Genomic DNA, 24,532 nt, shown 5'->3' on the forward strand with positions numbered 1-24,532 from the left:
AAGAGATTTTCAAGTCGGCGACCTAGTCCTGAGAAAAGTCGTCGGCAACAAGAAGGATCCCAGAGAGGGCAAGCTTGGCCCAAACTGGGAAGGACCCTACAGAATTACTTCGGTATTAGGCAATGGAGCTTATCGGCTTGAAGATAACGAGGGCAAAGCACTGCCACGACCTTAGAACACTTGTAATTTGAAATTCTTCTATCATTAGATGTGCATTATTTTTGGCCGATTTCATCAATAAAATCTTTTCCCTTTTCTTTAAACACATATGATTGATAAATTTTCATATTGGTGTTTTTGGAGACATGAATAATGAGAACCCAAGTAGAACTCAGGTTCACATTGGGGGCAGAGAGAAGACAGAGACACTTAATTCACTTGTTAAAATTTGTAGCAATTTACAAGTTGAAGTTAAGCCGAGATGGTTCCTTATCTTCACTTGTTGAAATTTGTAGCAATTTACAAGTTGAAGTTAAGCCGAGATGGTTCCTTATCTTTACTTGTTGAAATTTGTAGCAATTTACAAGTTGAAGTTAAGCCGAGATGGTTCCTTATCTTCACTTGTTGAAATTTGTAGCAATTTACAAGTTGAAGTTAAGCCGAGATGGTTCTTTATCTTCACTTGTTGAAATTCGTAGCAATTTACAAGTTGAAGTTAAGCTGAGATTATTCCTTACCTTCACTTGTTGAAATTTATAGCAATTTACAAGTTGAAGTTAAGCCAAGATTACTGTTTTTCTTCACTTGTTTAAATTCGTAACAATTTACGAGTTGAAGCAAAGCCGAGGTTATTGCTAAACACTTGTAGCAATCTACAGGTTGGTTAAACCAAAAAAGATGCTTAACACTTGTTGAAATTTGTAGCAATTTACAAGATAACGTTAAGCCGACATATGATCATCTGTTGAAATTTGCAGCAATTTACAGGTTGAGGAAAAAGCTAAGTATGTTGTTTAAACACTTGTTGAAATTCGTAGTAATTTACAAATAGATTATTGTTTAACACTTGTTATGTTAATCCTTGTTGATCCCTGTTACAGTATATGTTAATCCTTGTTGAAATTTGTAGCAATTTACGAATAGGCTAGACCGAGATCACCGTTTAAACACTTGTTGAAACTTGAGAAAAAGTTTATAAAGTTAACATTGAGTAGTATATGTTTCACACTTGTTAGAATTTATGAAAAGTTTGCAGGACAGTATTTTGCCGAAGTAAAAGTTTTGTAGCTATTATACCCGAGGTATGTAACCCTGAGAAGATTGCACAAAGGAGGCAAAGTATGAAAGGCATACAAAAAATTCTAAGTATAGAATCAAACAGAGGCAGTCAAAGAAAATGCAAAAAAGAATGCAGTCATTCAAAGAAAAGAAGGCACATCGGCCGTACAGAGAAGCTTCTACTGTCCAGGAAATAAAAAAGTACAAAAGACAAGAAAAGAGGGACATCAAAGTTATGATTCTTCTACTTCAGGTGCTATTTGAGACTGGACCTCGGCCAATTCTTGGAGAACTACCTCGGCTGATTCCTGAAGAGCTACTTCGACAATCTTTTCCGCCTCTATTTCGGCGTCAATCTGTGCAAGGGTTTCATCAAGACTTTTTTCGGCTGGAGGAACGTTAGATGAGGCCTGTTCAGGAGTAATTTCCTTGGCAACGGCATCACCATCATCATCTTGAGTCAGGTCCAAGACCTGCTCATTCAGAGAAGGAGACTTAGGCCTAACAGCCTCCTTGGACTTTCTTACTAAAGCCTCATCCTCACCTTCCTCCTCATCTTCAGACTCAGATTCAGATTCTTCTTCAGCTTGACTTGGAGGTGCAGGAGGAGGAGGGAATGGGAGAGGAATAACTTCAGCCTTGCGCAAAGGTGAATTTTCAAGAATATTGAGCTTTTTGACCAGGGACATCCAACCAAGAGAAAAGCCCCTGTTGCATGTCTGCCTAACTTGTAATTTGTATTCCTCTGTAACATCGGCCATTCCTTGGGCATAGGCTTTTTCGTCGGCCGCTTTGATTTCAGCGTCTTTAGTGGCCAGGGCCTCCTGAAGTTCCTTTTCGGCTTGGGCCTTTTGGTCCTCGGCTTCTCTCTTTTCGGCCTCGGCAACCTTCTTGATGGCCTCAGCGGATTCGGCCTTTTCTTTGGCTAGGGTTTGGGCTTTGGTGGCAACCTCAGCCTGGTCTTCCAGTTTTTTCATTTTTGATTGAAGAGTTTTGTTCTCCTTTTTAAGGGCAGAAACCTCCCTCTTCATGTCGGCCAACTTTGCCTTATTTTCAAAAGCTTGCATAGAGAGAGAGTGGGCATGTTGAATGGCCTGAAAGAGCACAGGGCAAAAATTATTACAAAATTTTACAAAGTAAAAGAGAAGACAAGTTTCCATGTAAAGACACTTACTTGGACAGAACGTTGGAGCATAAAGGCATAGTTCTCGTACTCACTCATCTTGGCATTCCGCTCAAGATCACCTGGGAGAAGTAGGATGGTACTGCGTGCTACGCCGACATTAATGTCGTCGGCATTATCGATGACAAGAACAGGCTTATCTTCTAAAGTAATTTCAGGCGTCCAGGGGACTTTTGGTATTCTGGACCCCGAGGTCATCGCAGACGATGACCTCGGCTTCTTTGATTGTGTGGACTCTGATGGCTGTGTCTTAGCAGACCTTTTTTTGGGAACGGAAGCCGTCTTCTCACTCCCTGCCAATTGTGAAATTGTCAGGGTATCCTCAGCCTCAACTTCAGTGGCTTTAGCCTTTGGCTGGGCTTTCTTGGTTCGTTTCGGCTTTGGTGGGGGCATGGTTTGCGTCAGCTGAGCATCGACGTCAACAGGGAGATCGGCAAGGAGGTCTTGAGCAACGGGCTTTGGGCGACCCATCTCAGCAATTTTGATAGGTCTTCACCGACGTTTTCGTTCTTGTATTGGGACCAAGTATGGGGCCCAAGTAGATGGTTGATTGGTTAGGTCAGATGTTGATTCTTGATCTGTTCGTGATGTAGAGGCGGTTTGAGTTGGGGCAGTAGGAGGAGAAAGGCTTTTCTTCTTTCTTTTGGGGACGTCGGGCAAAATCGATTTGTATGTAGGAATAAAGTTGAGAAGAAGAGGTGTTTTTCTTTTGTGAACTGGCAAGTCTAGGAGTTTTTTCAGGTCCTTACTGGGAACGTAAGATTGACAGAAGTTTTTCGCTGGCTTACGAACGTCTGCAAGAAGAAACAGACATTAGAAATAGATAAAATATTGAAGACTTGAACAGAAACAACTAAGTATTGACACTGGGCTCTTACCCTTGCCCTCTTTAATTGATCGGGGAAGAGGGTAGAGATGGGCGTCCTCGTCTGCGCCAAACTCCCAATTTCTCAAAGCAATAACATAATCATCTCCATCTCCCTTGTTGGAGTCTGGGAGGTCGGCTATGATTTTGAATTCTGTAGACCTCGGCTTAAGATAATAAATGAAGCATTTTTCTTTCAAGTTAAGGGCATACATGGTGTAACAATACTGTATGTCGGATAAGGTGATCCTAACGTTTTCCTATTTAGCTAAGGCGATAATACCAAAAAATCACTCGATAAGAGTTGATTGCCAGTTGCATGGTGTTCAACTTATAATAATGAAGAATCTCGCGAAAAAGGATGTTGAGTGGAAGCCAGAGTCCGCACTTAGTAAAAGCTACAATGGGAAAGGGCATGGCGTTTTCTGTAGGCATGATGGAGTCGTCATCCCCAGCCAGTCTCAGGTGGACATCGGCAGGGATGGAGAACTCTTGCCTAAAGTACTCAAGTTTGGTTGGGGTATCTACCCTATGTCTCCACATACCCATGATATCGGCTTCTATTAGAAGGATTGAAATTTAGAAAGATATTTCTTATTGATGGGACCTCGACAAACAGTGAAAGTAGGTGTAGGTTTTTAGTTTTTTCCTAAGTTATGGGTTTTACAATCAAATCCCAAACCTAAAACTATGAAGATGAAGATCAAAGGTACAGATCTGGAAAAGATACAAAAAAACAGAAAACAAATACGAAGTTTCAGAGTCAAGAACAGAGATGGACTATCAAGAACATGAAGAATACAAAGGGTTGAAGGCCAGGAAACAGTAGCAAGACATGCAAGAAACACTAAGAACAGTACATGTATTCAGGGCATAAGCAAAATACAAAATCAACGCATTCAGATGTATGATCTACAAATTGATTATTTAAGTAAAGCAGTAGTAAACAAGAAATTCCAGGAAAGATCAAGAACTGGAATAGAAAGAAACAGATGCTTACCAGAAAAAGGGAGGCCGGAAAGGGATTTGCCGACGTCCTACGACGGTTGCAAGAGCAGAAGATCGGTGAAAATCTCGCCGGAAGGTGTGAACAGAGAAGGATACAGAGCTTTGGAAGCTTGAGCAATGACGGATTTGAAAGAAAGAGTTTTTAGAGAGAGAAAAAAAAGGCAAGAGAACTCAGATGCAAAAGTGAAGAGACGAAAGAAAGGGGGAAAGATTTTGTCAAAAAATGAAAACGGCGGCAAAAGCAATCAATACGCCTAAAAGAGCGCATACGTCAGACGACGCATGTGAAGAAGAGATGACTTATGGGCGCGTCACAGGCACGAGCTAGTAAGAAAGAAATGCGTGTCTAAAACGGTTGAATTGAAGTGCATGACAGCTCATGCGCATAAAAAGTTCCTTAAAAATCTTTGATTTTTTAGGGAAAGCATGTCGGCGAGAAATGAATGATCTCGGCTGTCAAATCTTAAGCCGATTTATTGGAAGAAAATACAGATATAAGTTCCATCACCTCAGAATGCCGAGGTAATAGAACCTAAGGGGCAGTTGTGGGGATGTATTTTCTGAATACCAACACGTGGCAAGGTGACGCCGACGTGTTAGCCGAAGTGCCACGTGTCCTGGTTGTGACGCCGAGGTTATCTCCGAAGATATCGGAATCCGAGATAAGCGGATAATGGATAAGGGGCAAGAGTCCTAGAGTAAAGAGAAGACTTTGCTAAGATAAGGACAAAGCTCTTAGGGAGTTCATCTTTATCTCTTGAGAAATCTAAAGTAAGTACAGAATTGGAGTCCATAGAAGTCAAGCTTCTAGTGGGACTAGGATTGAGTAAACTATAAAAAAGAGGCACCCCCGTGGGTCTAAGGTACGCAATTTATGCTTTGAGCAATGAGTTTAGCACTTGATTATCTTTGAGAGATATACTGACTTGATCGTCGGAGTGGCCCCGGGTGGAAGAGCCACCGCCGAAGCCTTTTTTTTTTCTGTTACAGGTTTGCTGAAACTATCTATTCTGCCAATACTCTCCAACTGATTACTAGGCGGACAGTGTGATCAGAAAATCACTCACACAGAATCTATGTTCAAGATTCATGATTCATAATTCATGGTGTTCTTTCTTGTTATTTATTTGCCCCCAGCAAACACACACATATATAGATATAGATATATGTATATGAGTTGGGTGACCGGAATCCTAAAGAAAATCCTAAGCACGAACGACCGAAGAGGTGGCGGCGGCAACGGCGAGACATACGCAACCCAGCCAACGAAAGACCAAAACGAATCTCTCTCTCGTCTTCGAGAGACTCCTATTCCAACAACAACAATTGCATCTACAATAACAACAGTGTCAACAAAATGCTCCTCTTTCTGGAATTTCAAGCATTGAAGATGAACCCAGAAGACGATTAGAATCCAACAATTGCTTTTCCTCTTGGAATTGCGAAGATAGCATCGTTTCGTCGCCGGTAGCGAGGCAATAACCCCTTCTCTCTCTGTTTTTGCTGCTTCTTCTGAAACATTTTTTTTATTAGTAAATTTCTTAAAAAGCAACAAAGATACATTCATCCAAATACTTTTGCAACTTGATTGTGGTAAATTTGTTGTTTATTTTCAATTACTAATGTCACTCATCTTTGTTATAGCTTTCTGATTAAGTATTAATATGGCTTTGTTTTTTCTCACTGTGCATCACTATCTAGGACAACAAATAGCACTGTGTTTGAAGTTCTTTAATAAAACGAGCTACCTAGAAATTTGTCACAGTTTGGGTCTGAATTAGTAGAGATTAAGTGAAAATGAAGATTGAAAGGACCTCGCCGCTGCAGAGTCGCCGTCTTCTCGCCGACTCGCCGTTGTCGTCCTCCGATCCTTTGTTCTTTCTCTGCTTGGGGGTCTCCTCAAGGTGCTTAGGTTCTCAGATCTGGGAATGGATTCGCGGAACCCCTTAGGGGTTGCCGTTGCCACTCTTGGTCGCCGGTTTCCGTCGACTGCTCTCCCCCACTCTCCGTCTATCTCAATTTGAGTCTCAGATTTAGGAATAGCGTTAAAAAAAAAACAGAAAAAAAAAACAAAAAAGTATCAACAGACGTGGTTTTGACATCACTAGAGGACCCTGTAGAGAATCCGGACTCAAATAGCCGTCAGATTCGTGGAAAATGAGTTTTAGCTTTTTATGTTTTTTGTGGGACTAGTGTAAAATGGTTTATGTCCAAAGAAAAACATGTAACTTGATAACAAACGACAATCATTTTGACACCACCACAAGGGGCCAATTTCCCTTTTCGTGTCATTTTGAACATTTTAGTCCCATTTTAAGGTGTGTTTTTATCTTTATTCCCAAAATAGGGTAAAACAGTTTTCCTAATGCCGTTTTTTAGAAAACGGTTTTCCCAAAACCGTATTCATCGATTAAAATAATAATAAAATTTCAAAATAGAAACCGGCTTTTCTAAAGCCGTTTTTAATTAAGTTTTTAATTATTTTGAATTAATTAAAAACGGTTTTCGTAAAACCGTTTTCCCATTAATTTTTTTTTTAATTTATATTTTCAACATAAATATTTTTTGGTCAAAATTTTTTTTTAATAAAAACCGGTTTTAGAAAAGCCGTTTTTGCATTAATTTTTTTTAAATAAATATTTTATGACAAAAATTTTTTTTTAATAAAAAACGGTTTTAGAAAAGTCGTTTTTAAGAAATTTTTTTTTTTTAAAAACAATTTTACAAAAGTCGTTTTTTGACCAAAAACATTTTTAATGAAAACCGGTTTTAGAAAAGCCATTTCATGCCGTGTTTGATCCAAACCATTTTCTTCTCCCTCTCTCAGCCGAAGAAGACCGACGACTTGATCCAACCCATCTTCTTCTCCCTCTGTCAGCCGAAGAAGACCGACGACTTGATCCAACCCATCTTCTTCTCCCTCTCTCAGCCGAAGAAGACCGGCGACGAAGAGGAAGCACACCACCGGCGGAACACCTTCATCAAACACCCACTTCAGGTTTGTATCGCATAAATGAGGGATTTCATTTTAGATTTGGGATTTTAAATTTTGAAATTAGGTTTCAGATTTGGGATTTTAAATTTTGAAATTAGGGTTTCAGATTTGGGATTTTAAATTTCGAAATTAGGGATTCAGATTTGGGATTTTAAATTTCGAAATTAGGGTTTCAGATTTGGGATTTTAAAATTTGAAATTAGGGTTTCAGATTTGGGATTTTAAATTTTGAAATTAGGATTTCAGATTTGGGATTTTAAATTTCGAAATTAGGGATTCAGATTTGGGATTTTAAATTTCGAAATTAGGGTTTCAGATTTGGGATTTTAAATTTTGAAATTAGGGTTTCAGATTTGGGATTTTAAATTTCGAAATTAGGGTTGTAAACTTTTCATTCAACAACGCCAGAATTTTTTGAATAATTTTCTCGTCAGTTCCATGATATAAAAATGATATTTGTGAATAATTTTTCAAATTAATTTGATAGGTTGTGATCATATATATGAAAATAGTTTCTATGATATTTTAAAGAATTTTGTAAGATTGACGAAAACTTAGTTAATATTAGGAGCTGTAATGATGAATAAATCAATCAAATGCCTATATTTAGATGAATAGCATGATGATTCCAACCATTTCTTCCTAATAACAAGCCAATATCTTATTGAAGACCTAACAACCACCTTCAAAATGAAGTATGTCTTGAGATTTATCATACAGAATGTGATTGAAATAGAGATTCAAGGAAAAGAAAGAGAGAGAGAGCTTACATGTGCAAATGTAGTTATATAAATGTATCAAGAATAAGAGCTGCAAAAGAGAAACCCAAAGAAAGAGAAAGCTCTCTCACAGATACAAATTGGTGTGAGAAGCGAAGCAAAGATAAGCTCACAACCAATATAGGAGAGAGAAGTGCAAAGATGATTCTTCAGTTCTCTCTCTCTTTTAGAACAAAGCTCAAGATAATCAACAACAAATGACAGTTTTTCTAATTAATTTGAGAGAGAGAGAGAGAGAATTGTTGAGTTGGGGATTGTCAATGAGAGTGTGGTGGATTAGCTTAAATAGAATGGAAAGGAATGGTTGGTAATGATTTGCTCTAGTTGAAAAGTCAGGTTAGGGTGTCAAAGAGGGACAAGTGCACATACAAACATATAATTAGAGAGAGAGAGAGAGAGAATCCATGTGAAAGGAAAGTGAGGTGGATTACGATGATAGAAGAAGAGAAAGAAATGGATGGTAGAGATTGGTTTTTGTAGAACAGAGGTAGGGGTGTTAAAGAGGGACAAGTGCACATACAAACCTATAGAGATATAGATAGATACAAAATAGTCAAAAGAGTATTATCGGCCACGTTTTATATTGATTCATTCAACTCTTTATTTGTTTCTTAGCTATTCACACATGCATCCCTACCCTATCATTACACAAATATTTATCCTATGTTTCTGCCCAACTTCCGGATATGGTAAGAAACACTCCCCATGCAAATATGTCTCCAATCTCTCTCTCTCTCTCTCTCTAGAACTTACGTATATCACACGTCTCTCTCTCTCATCAATTGATATACGCGGCAAATACAATTCTTAACTTGAGAATTTGATGCATATCGGATACATGCTTGCTATAGAATTTTTGAAATTTAGGAAAAACAAGATAAATGTTAAAACATTAATAGACGTAATACGGCATGTCTTTAGAATCATGTGAAATTTGATCGAAATATGAAAAATGACATGGCCAACAATATTCATTGCTTCGTCATGGCATACGATGAATTTTGAATAATTTTTAATGTTTATGTCTTCAATTTTGTAATTTTGCTAGTTTTGAAAATAATTGATTCACATATAACTCAATTTAAACGAATCCAATTGGGACTAGATTTTTTTTTGTTCATAACATGTATTTTTCATTGTAATTTTTAGATTTGAGCTTAACGCAAATATTTTCATATTTGATAATTTTTATAATTCCTTTGATTTAAGATTGATGAGCACATATTGTTTTTTTCAATTTATCTTTTAGCTTAATTAGAACCTCGTTCTATTATAAATAACTATTGTAAACTTTAGAAGAAAAAAAAAACCAATTTATTGTGGAGTATTAGTATTATTACCAAAGAGAATATCTTTTTATTAAATTTGTTGTTGTTGTTTGTGTTCGAATGTTCATCTCATTACCTTCCCTGCATCAATACCTCTGAGACCAATTACCGTAAGGGGCCTATGGTGGCTGTATTGCTGTCAAGGGAAAGACAGGGCAAGGGTAGTTAAGTAATTCATTTTACATCATGAAGGGCAATAGAGTAATTTACTTATCAAAGTTAACATCGTCAATATTCTACTTGTTAAATATAGTAACTATATATTTTATCTATTATACATACCATATTATATTCATTACTATACTTAGATTTATCTCCTTCTATATGATGCAATCTTGTATACATTATTACAACATTTAATATGATACAAATTTCTCTTTCTCTCTCTCTCTTACATATTTTAATATAGTATCAGAGTTAGGTTAACTACTAAGTAATTTTTTGTATAAATCCTGCGTTGGGATTGATCTCTCATATTAGTTAGTCAATACGGCCGGATATCAATCCAAATATATATATATATATATATGTATTTTTTAGATCATATTAGTCAGTCATTACGGCCGGATACCAATCAAAAAATATATATTTTTTTGTAAGTGGGTTGAGGAAAGATTAAAAACAAAGGATAACAATGAGTTGCTTGGAGTTTTTGGTGATTGAACATCACATTGTTGTCCTCGAACCCCCTACGGCCATTGATGGACACTTGGACTTCATAATTTTCTGAGACTTTACCTGTTGAGTGATCAACATGGAATTAATATGCCAAATGACCGAGGAATGGAGGGCTATATTTTAGAAGATTTAATTTTAATTTCTACATTTGGATTTTAAATTTGTCAATAGAAATGGCAAGAAAAAAAAGAAAAAACAAGATAAAAAAATTCATAATTCTACAAGTTTGGGAATAACAAATGCCTTCAAATAATAATATAATAAGTTTGAGAAAACTTCACAACAAACTTAACATATTTTTCCTTGTATTTTAATTACTTTTTTGTTAGTACATAAAAAGAAAACTATAAATATGTGCAAGAAAGATCCTTAAAACACATATAAAAAGAAAAAGCCCACATCTACAAAGGGAATCAAACCTTTTTTGAAGAAAGGAAAATTCTATAATTCAGAGCCTCTAGATATAGAAGTCTGGCCCGGTTGGACCAAACCCTACAATAAGCCCACAATTTTCTTGTATGAGCCCACAGCCTAGCCCAACCCACTAAGCTTTTTTTTTCTTTTTTTGTTTGTTTGTTGTTAATTTTGGCTAGTACTTTGTTCGGTGGTACTGTATGGGTGTGCTTATGTGATGTCAAACTTGGGTTATAAATTGATGTTAAAGAAATCAAATGTTGTTATTAAAATGTGATAATTTTAATAATCTTCTCTAATAGGATCAAAATTTCGTTTCCCTACGTTCTTTCGGTTAGGTTGGAAATGAAAATAGAATTGGAAACTTTTTAAACTTTTCGAAAAGTTTAAAAAACAACAAAAGGATTTGAAAGTGTCTGAAAATATTTAGGAAAAAAAACAAAAACTTTGATTGATGTTAATAAATTCTCAATAGTTAATTACTTGAACATGTTGAGTGTTATGCATGCTTAGTTGGATAAAGGGGTTTCCCATTTTAAGAAAAGTATATTTAAATAAATTGCGAAATTCTTGTAACAGTAGGCATGGAAAAATAAACAATCGGTGCATTGCTCCTTAATGGATTTCATACTACGAGCACAATTGGTAGCTAATTTGTTCTCACAATAAAGTCTGAAAAAATCTTTTTTGGTTGGTCTTAATTTTTGTGGTGATTTTTAGCCAAAAGACCCATGCCTAAAGGCACTCCTGTGTAATATATGTGGTGTTTGGTCTCAAATGTGCTTACTTCATTATTTTGAAATAATTGAGTTACTTTGAATGCAAAGTGTAGGTATGGAAGTTGTGAGCATTATGTTCTATTGGGGTGGAAAGATTTTGAGCTATCGCGATGAAGGTGTGTCCTACGACATCGAACCTCAGGGGTTGTATAATGTGTACAGGGGGATAACATTGTCCGAATTGGAGGCTATGATGGTGCCGAAGGTTGGTACGCATGGGGAAATAATGCGATTAGAGTTTAAATGTAGACTCCCATGTCGGGGGCAGTATAGGTTGTTGCCAATCAAAGATAATGAGACCTTAAGTAATGTGTTAGACCTCCCACATAAATTAGGCCCTGATTATTTTTTGGAAATCTATGTGGAGAAGGAGAGCAATTTTGGTAGCACAGGGATGCCATTTCCGGTGGGTGGGACATTCACTCAAATGTTGACACAATTGCAATCCCCTGACAATACACTTACACAGTCTGCACACATGTTCCCTGCAGATAACCCTCTATTCAATCATTCTCAGAGTTACAATGAATTAAATGCATCACAGAACGTAGATGGTTATTACAGTGCCGGAGCAGGTCCAAGTGCTCCGACAACGTATAATCCGATGGTTCTTACAACCCCATATCCCCACTGGAATGAACAATGTCCACCAGTTTGTAATGTTCAACGTACACCGGAGACGGCTGTCCAAAATTATGCATACTCCGATGATACAGTGCCATTGTCTGACGAGGTTGGAGTAAGTGATGAAGATTCCGTGGAAGATTTGGATGTCGCATGGGAAGGTGCAGACAATGACTCCGGCGATGATGAAGTTGGAGGGCATCATGATATGCAGGAGGTACACACAAATGTCCATATCCCTTTCTACCATAATTTGCATTTGGACAATGATGGTTCCATCACTAGCCGTGATGTTGTCGAACGTTGGCCATTGTGGGACTTCGAAACTGCTCATTTGGAGAAAGGAATGATATTTACTGATAAGAAAAGACTAGTGCACGCTGTTCAGTTGTATAACCTGAAGCGCAATCGAGAATGCAGGGTTGTAGAATCCAAAGGAAACAGTTGGGTGGCCGAGTGCAAGCACGGCTGCAACTGGAGGGTTCGGGCAACGAAGTTGAAAGACAAAGATTTCTTTCAAATTAGAAGGTTTGAAGCGCCGCATCAGTGTGTGTACCCCAGAATGAATAGGGACAATTGTAACCTCAAGTCCGAGGTCATTGCTCATTTCATCAAGGCACAAATTGCGGTAAGTGCCATGGTAGATAGATTATTGTTTTTAGGATTTCATTATGACTGTAATGTATTCAAATATAATTTATATTTGCAGATATCACCAGAATTGCCTCTTGCTACCATAATTGAGGTCGTGAAGGAGAAGTTTCAGTTCACTATATCATATAAGAAAGCGTGGCTTGCAAGGACGAAGGCAGTTGCAATGGTGTTTGGTGACTGGGACGAGTCGTACCGAAGGTTGCCTAGATATATGGCTGCATTGCAGTCATTCAATCCAGGCACAGTTGTCATGTGGGACATGATTCCGAATTTGCACTCTACCTCAATCGGAACTGAAATGTACATGAACTATGTGTTCTGGGCATTTAAACCTGCAATAGAAGGCTTCAAGTATTGTCGTCCAGTGATATGCATTGACGGCACACACTTGTACGGTAAATACGAAGGGAAGATTGTTGCGGCCACTGCAGTGACTGCTGCGGACAAGATTATACCTCTTGCCTTTGCCGTTGTTGACAAGGAGATGATAGAGAGTTCGGGTTGGTTCATTACTCTGCTTAGGCGACATGTGTGCCGTGACCGAGAGGGGGTCACATTGATATCCGATCGACACACAACTTTGCTTAGTGTCCTGTCCAGAATTTGGGACAATCCAGCAGTTCAACCAAGAGGGTACCATAGGTATTGCTTGCGACACGTATGCAGCAATTTCAATGAAAAATTCGGCAATACAGTAGCCAAGGATCTTGTCTGGAGAGCTGGTTCTGCACGGCAAGTGCGGAAGTTTAATAAGATTATGGATGATATCTACAAGCTCAAGAAGAATGCTGAACGGTGGTTTAGACGGATGAACCCTATTCATTGGACATTGTGCCATGATGGTGGTTGTCGTTGGGGCATATTGACGACAAACCATATAGAGGGCTTCAATGGTGTATTGAAAGGCGCACGCAGTGTTCCCATTACAGCATCAGTTGAGATCACTTTTTATCGGCTCGTGAAATATTTTGACGAGGGCAGGACCATTGCTGAAAATGCAAGTAATCGGGGTCACTTGTACACGACTAATGTTCAACGATGGATTGACGAGCACCAAGCTAAAGCGAATGTGCATATGTTGGTACCGATTAATAGGTAATTTTTATTGGATGCATCGAATTCACTACACTTTAACATTTTGCACTCGCCGATCATTGATGTTGTGTCATAATTTTATCATATATGCATATTCATCCACGTACATACATTTTTCCTGCAGGGGAATAGGGGAATATGAGGTGAGGACAGCACCGCATGGGATGGGGGGTGGTGCTCGTCAAATAGTTAGTCTCCGACCACCGAGTTGTTCATGTGGGAAGTACACATTATTTCACTTGCCATGTTCCCACATGCTTGCTGTGACAGCAGACTTGGGCGAGGACCCTTTTCCTTTCGTTGCACCAGAGTATAGGTTGGAAGTCCACAAGCGTATCTTCGCGCAGAAGTTTAGGCCCATGCCGCACGAGCAATATTGGCCTGACAATGATTACCCAACTTTGCTTGCTATTCCAGCTCGACAACGTGAAGTTAAAACGGGTCGTCCTCAACATAGCCGCATACACAACGAAATGGATACTTCCAGACAAAGTGGATTGCACCATTGTAGTTTGTGTTTGCAAAGAGGGCATGATAAGAGAAAATGTCCAGCGAGAATCCGATCGATTCGACAGTAGTTGTTTGTCTTCTTTACATATTAGTTCCACGCTACTTTCTTTGAATTGGAGTCAGTATTCAGTAAATTGATAATGTATTTATGACTTCAATTACTAATGACATAGATTTGGTCAAATGTGGCATAACATGTCATAATATGTATTTACTCAGGATTGCATGAAATGCATAACATGTCATAATATCACGGGTATCACTTCTTCTATAGTGCCCCAGCATGCATTATCGTCACTAGATCATCTCTAGTTAACCCCCACTATGATGTCTATAAATACCGATACCCCTAGTATGGTGTTTGTTCAAGTCATAACAATAGTAATATATATCTACAATTACTATTATTATTTGTTTGTTCATTTTATGAACAATGTCTTCAAGAGGTGCAGGAAGTTCACGTCAACAAAGAAATCAGAAAGTGTGGCTGCTACCTCCATTTACTTATGACTACAAGAGCGAAAAGTACTCGAGTCCGAAGGATTATTATGCTGGTATCCGAGCAGAATGGGCGTTTAGGGTAACAGAGCAAGAAGGATTGTTTAATGATCTAAGTAACTTTGGGGCACCGGTACCTCATCGTCGTTCATTAACCATGGCTAGACGAAATGTAAATGACTATGAAAAAGCAGTTAGCAGAATTAAGAAGGAGAACAACAGAATGTTGATGCGGAGATGTCGACATTTCATGCTTCAGCTAGCCACCGAAATGGCAGAAGCAAGCAACAGAGATTTGACAGTGATTGAGCGAAATAATGTCTTAAACAATGAAAAATATCTCTCTGACTACTACATGTCAGATGAGGAATGAGAAATCAAACACCTTTATCTTTCATACATGTTTGTATGTTCTCTCGTATCTTCGTTACTGGAGTGTAAGACAATGTTGTTGTTGTTCATCTAACGTACGGATGTATTTCAAGTATTTGTTTTATGAACCTAAAGTTTATGAAATAACTACATTTATAACTGCACATTTATTAGTTCATGACTTTCTTTAATAAATTGCAATAAGTTAATGAATGTTCTGAATTAATGAATGGATTAATGTATGTTGAATTATGTGAATACTTAAAACACATAAAACAGAACAAGTAGTTCATGACTTTGGTTTTCTCTATTTTTTCCTCGATTTATTTTTATTACAATGGCAACTCATCTTTATTGATATATGTGAGATTCTCAATTCAGAAAGTCACATGGCAACAGTGAATTCATTGATTTACCTGCCAGTGAGCATGCCCTTATTTTGTCCATATATGCAGATGGATTGTCAAGTCATGTGACTTGGTGCACAGGCTTTGGTCTTCTCTATTTTTTCCTCTATTTATTTTTATTACAATGGCAACTCATCTTTTATTGATATATGTGGGATTCTCAATTCAGAAAGTCACATGGCAACAGTGAATTCATTGATTTACCTTCCAGTGAGCATGCCCTTATTTTGTCCATATATGCAGATGGATTGTCAAGTCATGTGACTTGGTGCACAGGATTGGGTTTTCTCGATTTTTGCCTCGATTTTTTTTAATTACAGTGGCAACTCATCTTTTATTGATATATATGGGATTCTCAATTCAGAAAGTCACATGGCAACAGTGAATTCACTGATTTACCTTATAGTGAGCATGCCCTTATGTTGTCCGTATATGCAGATGGATTGTCAAGTCATGTGACTTGGTGCACAGGCTTTGGTTTTCTCGATTTTTGCCTCGATTTTTTTTTTATTACAGTGGCAACTCATTTTTTATTGATATATATGGGATTCTCAATTCAGAAAGTCACATGGCAACAGTGAATTCACTGATTTACCTTACAGTGAGCATGCCCTTATTTTGTCCGTATATGCAGATGGATTGTCAAGTCATGTGACTTGGTGCACAGGCTTTGGTTTTCTCGATTTTTTACTCGATTTTTTGATTACAGTGACAACTCATCTTTTATTGATATATGTGAGATTCTCAATTCAGAAAGTCACATGGCAACAGTGAATTCACTAATTTACCTTACAGTGAGCATGCCTTTATTTTGTCCGTATATGCAGATGGATTGTCAAGTCATGTGACTTGGTGCACAGGATTGGGTTTTCTCGATTTTTTCCTCGATTTTTTTTATTACAATGGCAACTCATATTTTATTGATATATGTGGGATTCTCAATTCAGAAAGTCACATGGCAACAGTGAATTCACTGATTTACCTTACAGTGAGCATGCCCTTATTTTGTCCGTATATGCAGATGGATTGTCAAGTCATGTGACTTGGTGCACAGGATTGGGTTTTCTCGATTTTTTCCTCGATTTTATTTTATTACAGTGGCAACTCATCTTTTATTAATATATGTGAGATTCTCAATTCAGAAAGTCACATGGCAACAGTGAATTCACTGATTTACCTTACAGTGAGCATACCTTTATTTTGTCCGTATATGCAGATGGATTGTCAAGTCATGTGACTTGGTGCACAGGCTTTGGTTTTCTCGATTTTTGCCTCGATTTTTTTTTATTACAGTGGCAACTCATCTTTTATTGATATATGTGAGATTCTCAATTCAGAAAGTCACATGGCAACAGTGAATTCACCGATTTACCTTACAGTGAGCATACCCTTACTTTGTCAGTATATGCAGATGCATTGTGAAGTCACATGACTTGGCACACAATATTTGATTTAGTCTGTTTTTCCATTCTAGTGACAACTCATACCTTGTTCGTATATGTGGGACTGCCATGCAGAGGCATCTTGCTAAAGCTGTTCATAACCAACTATATAAACAACTAAAGGTGAAGACACAACCTTACAACTTATTTCGCCCTACGAAATTATCATTCATTTGTTTTAAAAAATTAGCATGGCTACATGGTTCATGGGAGGGAGTGGGAGTCGCAGAGGTGGTAGGAACTTGCAAAGGGGTGAAAGTTCACGACGAGGAGGGGGAAGGGGAAATGGCGATGCTGAAGATGAACCACCATTTCCTTTGTTGGATGCCTCTTGTGCTTATCATGATAGGTTTGGGAAGCGACATTTTGTCATGCCCAAGTACTATCGAGATCCATGTGTTTTGGTGGAGGATCCATCAGAAAATCAAACAGGATATGGTTATGCAAAGGCTAGACTTCTTAAGTGGCCCGCACTATTTATAGAGCGAGTGCAAAACGAAAGATTATGTCGGGAAAGACGACTGAAGGTGCCAAAAGCACGTTCTGTTGAGATCCAAAAGGAAGATCCTGATAATGTTGATCGACTATGTCAAACACTACAACGTGAGATTTCTCAAATGGGTCGTAGATTGGCCCGCGATATGCAGCTACTCATACTTAAGAAGGATGCCCAGAAGAACAGAACAGAACCAAATGTTGCGGCTATCAAGGGTATCATGGAGGATCCTGAACTTGTCTCTGACGCTGAGCTTTCGGATTGTTCAACTCTGAGCCACCTGCCGATTTAAGCGCGAATTAGGTGTTAATGTCTACACTTCGGCAATATAACAACTTGCATTAATATGTAATGTCTGTGTTAGACTAAGTGTTTCCCTAATGAGTTTGTCAGATTGTCTACCTAATATTTGCCTGTCTAACTATTATGTTTATGTATTATGTGTTCAGTTCATCGTGTCTAGGATGTATGTATTGTGTGTTCAGTTCATGGTGTCCAGAATGTATTTTTGTGGGAGACTTATGTCTGTACTACCTATGTAACTGAAAACTGTTAGATTTGCAACTTCAGTTATGTTGTTTTCACGCATGTATGAGTATTTAGTAAATTAGTGACTTCTTATATTATGTATTAAGTTTTATTACAAAAATGTTGACAAAATTTATTTGTGGAGAAATACACTTTTATTTGTATTAAGCTTTCAATGTTCATCAAATTTTCAGCCCCAAATAGTGAAAGCGTGTTTTGTAATAGCGCTTTAGCCTAATTTGGAAATTCCGTCCAAACTAGGCCTAGTTTGGGAATTAAGATAATAATTTGGCTTAATATGGGAAAAGCCCCCAAATATAGTGCACATTAAAAAAATAAATAAATATTTAAAACATAAAATATTTATTCCCACTCTAGGGTGGGTTTTGTAAACACTTTGAAATTTTGAAATTTTTTTAAAAGTGATTTTGGAATTTTTTTTTCAAAAAATTTGAACTACAAAAATTCGTTTTTTCTGTTTGTTTGTATTTTTGGCATTTAGTGTATTTATGCTAGGTATGTTTAAAAACTTAAAATATTAAAAAATTCAACAAAAACAAAAAAAATTTGAAAAATAAGAAAATAGAATTTTCTAAAAAATGTTTTAGAAAACTCAAAGCAAGCATTACGTTTTAATTTTTATTTTTATTTGTGCTGTAATTTTCTAAAGAAACCCATCTTTGAATGCATTGAAATTGCTGCTCTCTTACTCATCTTTTCATGCCCAAGTCCAACCTTCCCACATGAGAAAACATAATTAAAAAAAAAAAAATTCTAAAACCATTTTTTATTAAAAATATTTGTCGTAAAAAAATATTTATGTTGAAAATTTAAATTTAAAAAAATTAATGTAAAAACTTTATATTTTAAAACCACTTTTTATTAAAAAAAATTTTGGTAGTTTTCATATTTAAGTTGAAAATATAAATTTTAAAAAATTAAAAATTAATGTGAAAAACGATTTTTCTAAAAACGTTTTTTATTAAAAAATATTTTTGGTCATAACATATTTATTTAAAAAAAATTAATGTAAAAACGGCTTTTCTAAAACTGGTTTTTATTAAAAAAAAATTTTGAACAAAAAATATTTATGTTGAAAATATAAATTTTAAAAAAAAATTAATGTTAAAAAACGGCTTTTCTAAAACCGGTTTTCATGAAAAAAAAAAATTTGAACAAAAAATATTTATGTTGAAAATATAAATAAAAAAAAAATTAATGTTAAAAAACGGCTTTTCTAAAACCGGTTTTCATGAAAAAAAAAATTTTGAACAAAAAATATTTATGTTGAAAATATAAATAAAAAAAAATTAATTTTAAGAAACGGCTTTTCTAAAACCGGTTTTCATAAAAAAAAAATTTTGAACAAAAAATATTTATGTTGAAAATATAAATAAAAAAAAATTAATTTTAAAAAACGGCTTTTCTAAAAGCGGTTTTTATAAAAAAAAAATTTTGAACAAAAAATATTTATGTTGAAAATATAAATAACAAAAAAAATTAATTTTAAAAAACGGCTTTTCTAAAACCGGTTTTCATGAAAAAAAAAATTTTGAACAAAAAATATTTATGTTGAAAATATAAATAAACAAAAAATTAATTTTAAAAAACGGCTTTTCTAAAACCGGTTTTCATGAAAAAAAAAAATTTGAACAAAAAGTATTTATGTTGAAAATATAAATAAAAAAAAATTAATTTTAAAAAACGGCTTTTCTAAAACCGGTTTTCATGAAAAAAAAAATTTTGAACAAAAAGTATTTATGTTAAAAATATAAATAAAAAAAAAATTAATGGGAAAACGGTTTTACGAAAACCGTTTTTAATTAATTCAGAATAATTAAAATCTTAATCAAAAACGGCTTTAGAAAAGCCGATTTTCATTTTCAAATTTTATTATTATTTTAATCGATGAATACGGTTTTGTGAAAGCCGGTTTCTAAAAAATCGGTTTTTATTTTCAAATTTTATTATTATTTTAATCGATGAATACGGTTTTGTGAAAGCCGGTTTCTAAAAAACGGCATTACAAAAACCGTTTTACCCTACTTTGGGAATAAAGATAAAAATACACCCTAAAATGGGATTAAAATGTTCAAAATGGCACAAAGAGGGAAATTGGCCCACCACAAGGACCCTGCAGAGGATCCCTACTCAAACACGGCTTCATGTCATAGCCGTCAGATTCGTGAAAAATGAGTTTTATTTTTTTAATTTTTTTGAGAAACAGTGTAAAATGGTTTATGTCCAAAGAAAAACGGAAAAGGCTAAGCATTATGAAGAATATTTCATAAAAATTATTATGAATAAATTTCTATGTTTATATTACATTTCGTAACTTATTACATATCTAATTTAAAAATTAAAAATCTTTGATCATTTTCGTAAAATATTTTTTGATGATATCTAGCAAATGACAATCAATCAGAAGCCACCGCAACAAAACATTGACCTTTTCCTTCCTCATCAGAGTCCGATTGATATTTCAACAAAAATCTCATGGATATCATTATAATTTACACTTATATGCGTGTCAATTTCATATGTATTATTCTGCTTCTCAAATATTTGGCCTGCCATGGGAAGGGCTACGTTTCCACAGGCACGCATTCTCTCTCCACTTTCTTTCTCTCCCTAGGAACTAGAAACAAACTCCATAAGCTCCAAATCACCAGAAATCCAGACCCAATTTTGAGTCACAAATTGTTGTTTGATTCCAAGATCTCATCATTAATTTGCAAAGAGTCTGTCTGGTCTGCTGATTGAATATTTGTACAGAATGGGCAAGTGTATAAGCTTGACAGCGTTGCAAAACCAACGCTACAGGCACTCCTTCGGCAAGGCAGGCCTCAAATCAGTGACCACCGATCTCGGTGACGGCACCGTCATGCACTTCTGGATTCCCAAGTCCCACAAACCCAACAAGCCCACTCTTCTCCTCATCCACGGCATCGGTGCCAACGCCATGTGGCAGTGGAACCCGTTCATATCTCGATTCTCCTCCAAATTCAACGTCTACGTCCCTGACCTGCTCTTCTTTGGCGACTCCTACACCACCCTGCCCGACAGGACCGAGGCATTCCAGGCCCGTAGCATCATGCGGGCCATGGAGGCATACGGGGTGGCGCGGAGCATGCTTGTGGTGGGACTGAGTTATGGCGGATTTGTTGGGTACAGCATGGCGGCGCAGTTTCCGGAGGCGGTGGAAAGGCTGGTGATAGGAGCTGCTGGGGTGTGCATGGAGGAGAAGGACATGGAAGATGGGTTGTTCAAGGTCAAGAGTATAGATGAGGCTGCTACCATATTGTTGCCGCAGACCCCTGACAAGATGAGGGAGTTGGTCCAGCTCACGTTTTACAAGCCGCCCAAGATCCTGCCTTCATGCGTCCTCACCGATTTCATTCGAGTAAGGTCTTCAAAACTTTATGCTTCTCATACTCAAGACTCATACTGCCTAATTAAGTTGTTTGATTGTGACTTTTAAGACTCGTATCATAGTTGCTGCTAGAGGTGGCAAAGGGACAAGTTTGGTGGTGGCGGTGATGGTAACGGTGTTTGGTGGTTGTGGAATTGTGGCGGTGGCGGTGGCGGTGGCGGTGGCGGTGCCCAATCTATTTAAACCGAATGTTAATTGAGCTTGTAACATGAATTCTATCTATTTATGAATTTGGACAAATCTAAATGGATTTTAAATAGATATAATCAGTGGAGTTCATGATTTTGGGTCTAAGTTTAGCAACTCTAGCTGGTATTAAATTGTTTTTCTTTTTAATGGTATGATAATCCAATAAATAAGGAAATTCACTTGTTGGAAACTAGGATTGTATGATTTTGTTCCCTTGTCGAGTCTATAATTAGTGTTTGGTGGAGTCATATATCTTAAGTTGGAAAATGCTGCAATCATTTGCTGCTCTTTTTACAGAGCCTGACATGGAAATTTGTGGATGACAAGAATTGTAAGTTCGTAATATACCTCTGATTATGCCATCATCTATTGAATGTAAAAGTTCATCAAATCTGTGGTCATCATTATTGTTATTTTCTCCTAAATTTGGCTTAGTTTCTTGGTTAATGCTTTTTTTCCATTTAAGATGAAACCCTTATCATTTAGTACTGCAATTTTGAGGTTCTAATGTAAAGAGGAAAGAAATTTCCCTCATAAAACAAGTGCTGAAAATCAGCAGCAGTGTGCTGAAAATATGTTGCGGAATGCAGAAAATCTATATGATTAAGGAAAATCTTATAATGGACTCCATATTTGTCATGTGCTTTCGTGTAAGTGACCAAGATTTCCCAAAATTCTGTTCTCATAAATTGTTTATACTGTCATCCCTCAAGAATAAAAAACTGCAGGCATAGCAAAATATCAATTATATTGGGCAAATATTAATACACTGTTATCAATTGGATTTTGTTTCCAAACATTAAAGGGTCAACTAGTTAGCTTCAATTCCAAAATGGTATGTAAGACAGAGAGAGGGAGAATATATTAGAATTTAGAATTTTACCCTTTTTTCATTTGTGAACCAACAACATTTCTGTCATTTTTATGCTCCTTGTGCTCTTGTCTAATCAGATATGGTTGTATAATAATTGAATCCCCTGTATTGATATCTATCCAATTTTTATCTATTTGCTTCTCATTAACTCACTCTATTATAAGATTTACCTGTTGTTGTTGTTGTTGTTGTTGTTGTTGTTGTTGGTGTAATTGTTGTTTGTGTTCGTGTTATAAAGCTCTAGATGGTGTCCATCGCAGAGTGAGATTTATCAGATATTTTGATATCTGTGCTTGATATCTGACTTTCACTTGTTAATGGATTTGTGGAGTCAATGAATATCCTACATTGTTCTAACTGAAGTTGGTTTTGTGAATTTGGCTGCTCTGCGCTGGGTGGGCAGGTGATGTGTACAGAATACCTTGAAGAAAGAAAAGAATTGATCCAAGCATTGCACAAGGACAGGAAACTCTCTGATCTTCCCAGCATAACCCAGGTTCTCTCTCTCTCTCTCTACTACGCAGTTCACTACATCTTGTTGCTTCTACTTTATTTCTTGGATTCAAGGTTGCTGATGAGAGGCCCATCTAATGGTATAAATTTTTCCTTGATGTAGCCCACATTTATAATATGGGGAGATCAGGATCAGATATTCCCAGTGGAATTAGCACACAGATTAAAAAGGTCAATATCGACTATTATATAGATGTACATATATATGGACATTTTATTTAGTTATTATTGGTCACCAAGGGGCCAGAGGAAAAGAAAAATGACAATTTTGAATCCTAACATGTCTTAAATTCTAGTACAATAATTCTGCAGTCACACAGCTAATTCGAAAATTGACCACAAAAAATATTAGTGAAACAATGTTAGCAGAACACACTTTTCAGTGGCGGATCTTATCTGATGTGTATGACGTGTTATAATTAAAGTATTATTATATGCACTAAACCCTTATTAAAATGTTATCAAAAGTATATATGTCGAAACATCATTTAATATCAAGTATCATTATTTTTTTTTTACAACCAATCATATTTGATCTCTTAACACTCTTAGTAAGATTTTTGTAATAAAAGTGTTATTATCAATAAAATTATTTTATGTGACTAATTTTATAGTTAATTTTGTGCTAGTGAAATTATTCATTTTAATATCCTTTGTCCTCTGGGCAACCAAGTGGGGCTTTTACATTTTTCTAAATCGGCAGTGCTGGGACCCCAGCACCCCACCTTCACGTGGGGGGCTGTGAGACCAAGAAAAAAAAAATAATAATAATTTTTTTTGGGCCAATCAAAAAACAGTGGGGGTGGTGGGGGTCACCCCACTAGGGGTCTTAGCCTTTTTCCTTTCTAAATTTTGAATGGCTTTCATGTTTGGAGGCATCATTTTATTATTTAATTGTTTTCATTTTGATTTTACAGGCATTTGGGTGAGAATGCACAACTATTAATCACAAAGAATGCAGGGCATGCCATCAATATGGAAAAGACGAAAGAGTGGTTCAAACCCATGAGGTCATTCCTTATTGATCCTCTTCCTCTTCCTCCTAAGCATGAAAACCATGGCAATGATGGCAAGGCAGATGAAGAGGTTTAGGGGAAAAGAGGGTAGTCAATTCAAGATAGACTTACCACAGAAATGCATAAGAACAAAATTGAACTGTTCAAGTTTAGTTTGTGATAGACTAAATTGAATATTTTTTTAATTGATCAAAAGATTAACAAATTAAGAGTTTACACATTAATTTACATTAAACTTAATTAATTATAGTCCTAGTCTGAGCTAAGAGAACATCTCATTTGGTTCAAGAATACTCTAGTTATATTTAGCCTGAATTTGTGATTAATTTTTTAATGAATTTTTTTGTTAAACTTTTTTTTTTTTTTTTTTTTTTTTTTTCTATTTACACTTTTAAGTTTTACTTGACTAGACATAGTAGAAAAGTAGATATACATGAAAAAAAGTTGATCAAAAAAAAAAAAAAAAAACGAAAAGAGTTGACTCTTTTTTTTTTTTTTTTTTAAATTAGATTTTGCATTTTTTAAACAACCTTTTGGATCCTTTTTTTTGGCATAAATTTGAAAAAAAAAAAAAAAATTTTTTAATTGGATGTCAAACCACACCTTAATTTGTTGAAATTATTATCCCACGTGG

The 24,532-nt window shown here is 36.2% G+C and overlaps 3 protein-coding genes and 1 long non-coding RNA gene across 4 annotated transcripts; 2 read left to right on the forward strand and 2 right to left on the reverse strand.

Moving 5' to 3' along the window:
• Window positions 1-1,337: 1,337 nt before the first annotated feature.
• Window positions 1,338-3,006, reverse strand: LOC145789663 (uncharacterized). The gene is made up of 2 exons (XM_082866846.1): window positions 2,393-3,006; window positions 1,338-2,312 (listed from the first exon to the last, which is right to left on the reverse strand). The coding sequence occupies exons 1-2, from the start codon at window positions 2,870-2,872 to the stop codon at window positions 1,452-1,454; spliced, it is 1,341 nt and encodes a 446-aa protein (XP_082722972.1). The 5' UTR covers window positions 2,873-3,006; the 3' UTR covers window positions 1,338-1,451.
• Window positions 3,007-5,225: 2,219 nt separating this feature from the next.
• LOC114278299 (uncharacterized) lies at window positions 5,226-24,103 on the forward strand. The gene is made up of 5 exons (XM_028220327.2): window positions 5,226-5,749; window positions 20,649-21,276; window positions 22,773-22,865; window positions 22,986-23,053; window positions 23,800-24,103. The coding sequence occupies exons 2-5, from the start codon at window positions 20,650-20,652 to the stop codon at window positions 23,972-23,974; spliced, it is 963 nt and encodes a 320-aa protein (XP_028076128.2). The 5' UTR covers window positions 5,226-5,749; window position 20,649; the 3' UTR covers window positions 23,975-24,103.
• LOC145789664 (uncharacterized) lies at window positions 5,468-6,351 on the reverse strand. The gene is made up of 2 exons (XR_014327873.1): window positions 6,089-6,351; window positions 5,468-5,786 (listed from the first exon to the last, which is right to left on the reverse strand). It is a non-coding gene; the product is annotated as an uncharacterized LOC145789664 (long non-coding RNA).
• LOC114317146 (uncharacterized) lies at window positions 11,402-15,234 on the forward strand. The gene is made up of 3 exons (XM_082923002.1): window positions 11,402-12,499; window positions 12,581-13,620; window positions 13,745-15,234. Exons 1-3 carry the CDS (start codon window positions 11,438-11,440, stop codon window positions 14,196-14,198), a joined length of 2,556 nt encoding a protein of 851 aa, XP_082779128.1. The 5' UTR covers window positions 11,402-11,437; the 3' UTR covers window positions 14,199-15,234.
• Window positions 24,104-24,532: the final 429 nt, after the last annotated feature.

The sequence above is a fragment of the Camellia sinensis genome, chromosome 4, assembly GCF_055761805.1.
Source record: "Camellia sinensis isolate YWXY chromosome 4, ASM5576180v1, whole genome shotgun sequence".
NCBI lineage: Eukaryota > Viridiplantae > Streptophyta > Magnoliopsida > Ericales > Theaceae > Camellia > Camellia sinensis.

Coding starts and splice junctions, on each gene's coding strand:
- LOC114278299 (XM_028220327.2), top strand. CDS start 20,650: ATGGGCAAGTGTATAAGCTTGACAGCGTTGCAAAACCAACGCTACAGG. Junction 21,277..22,772: donor TCCTCACCGATTTCATTCGA/GTAAGGTCTTCA, acceptor CTGGGTGGGCAG/GTGATGTGTACAGAATACCT. Junction 23,054..23,799: donor TTAGCACACAGATTAAAAAG/GTCAATATCGAC, acceptor TTGATTTTACAG/GCATTTGGGTGAGAATGCAC.
- LOC114317146 (XM_082923002.1), top strand. CDS start 11,438: ATGATGGTGCCGAAGGTTGGTACGCATGGGGAAATAATGCGATTAGAG. Junction 12,500..12,580: donor TCATCAAGGCACAAATTGCG/GTAAGTGCCATG, acceptor TTATATTTGCAG/ATATCACCAGAATTGCCTCT. Junction 13,621..13,744: donor ATGTTGGTACCGATTAATAG/GTAATTTTTATT, acceptor TTTTTCCTGCAG/GGGAATAGGGGAATATGAGG.
- LOC145789663 (XM_082866846.1), bottom strand. CDS start 2,872: ATGGGTCGCCCAAAGCCCGTTGCTCAAGACCTCCTTGCCGATCTCCCT. Junction 2,313..2,392: donor TGCTCCAACGTTCTGTCCAA/GTAAGTGTCTTT, acceptor GTGCTCTTTCAG/GCCATTCAACATGCCCACTC.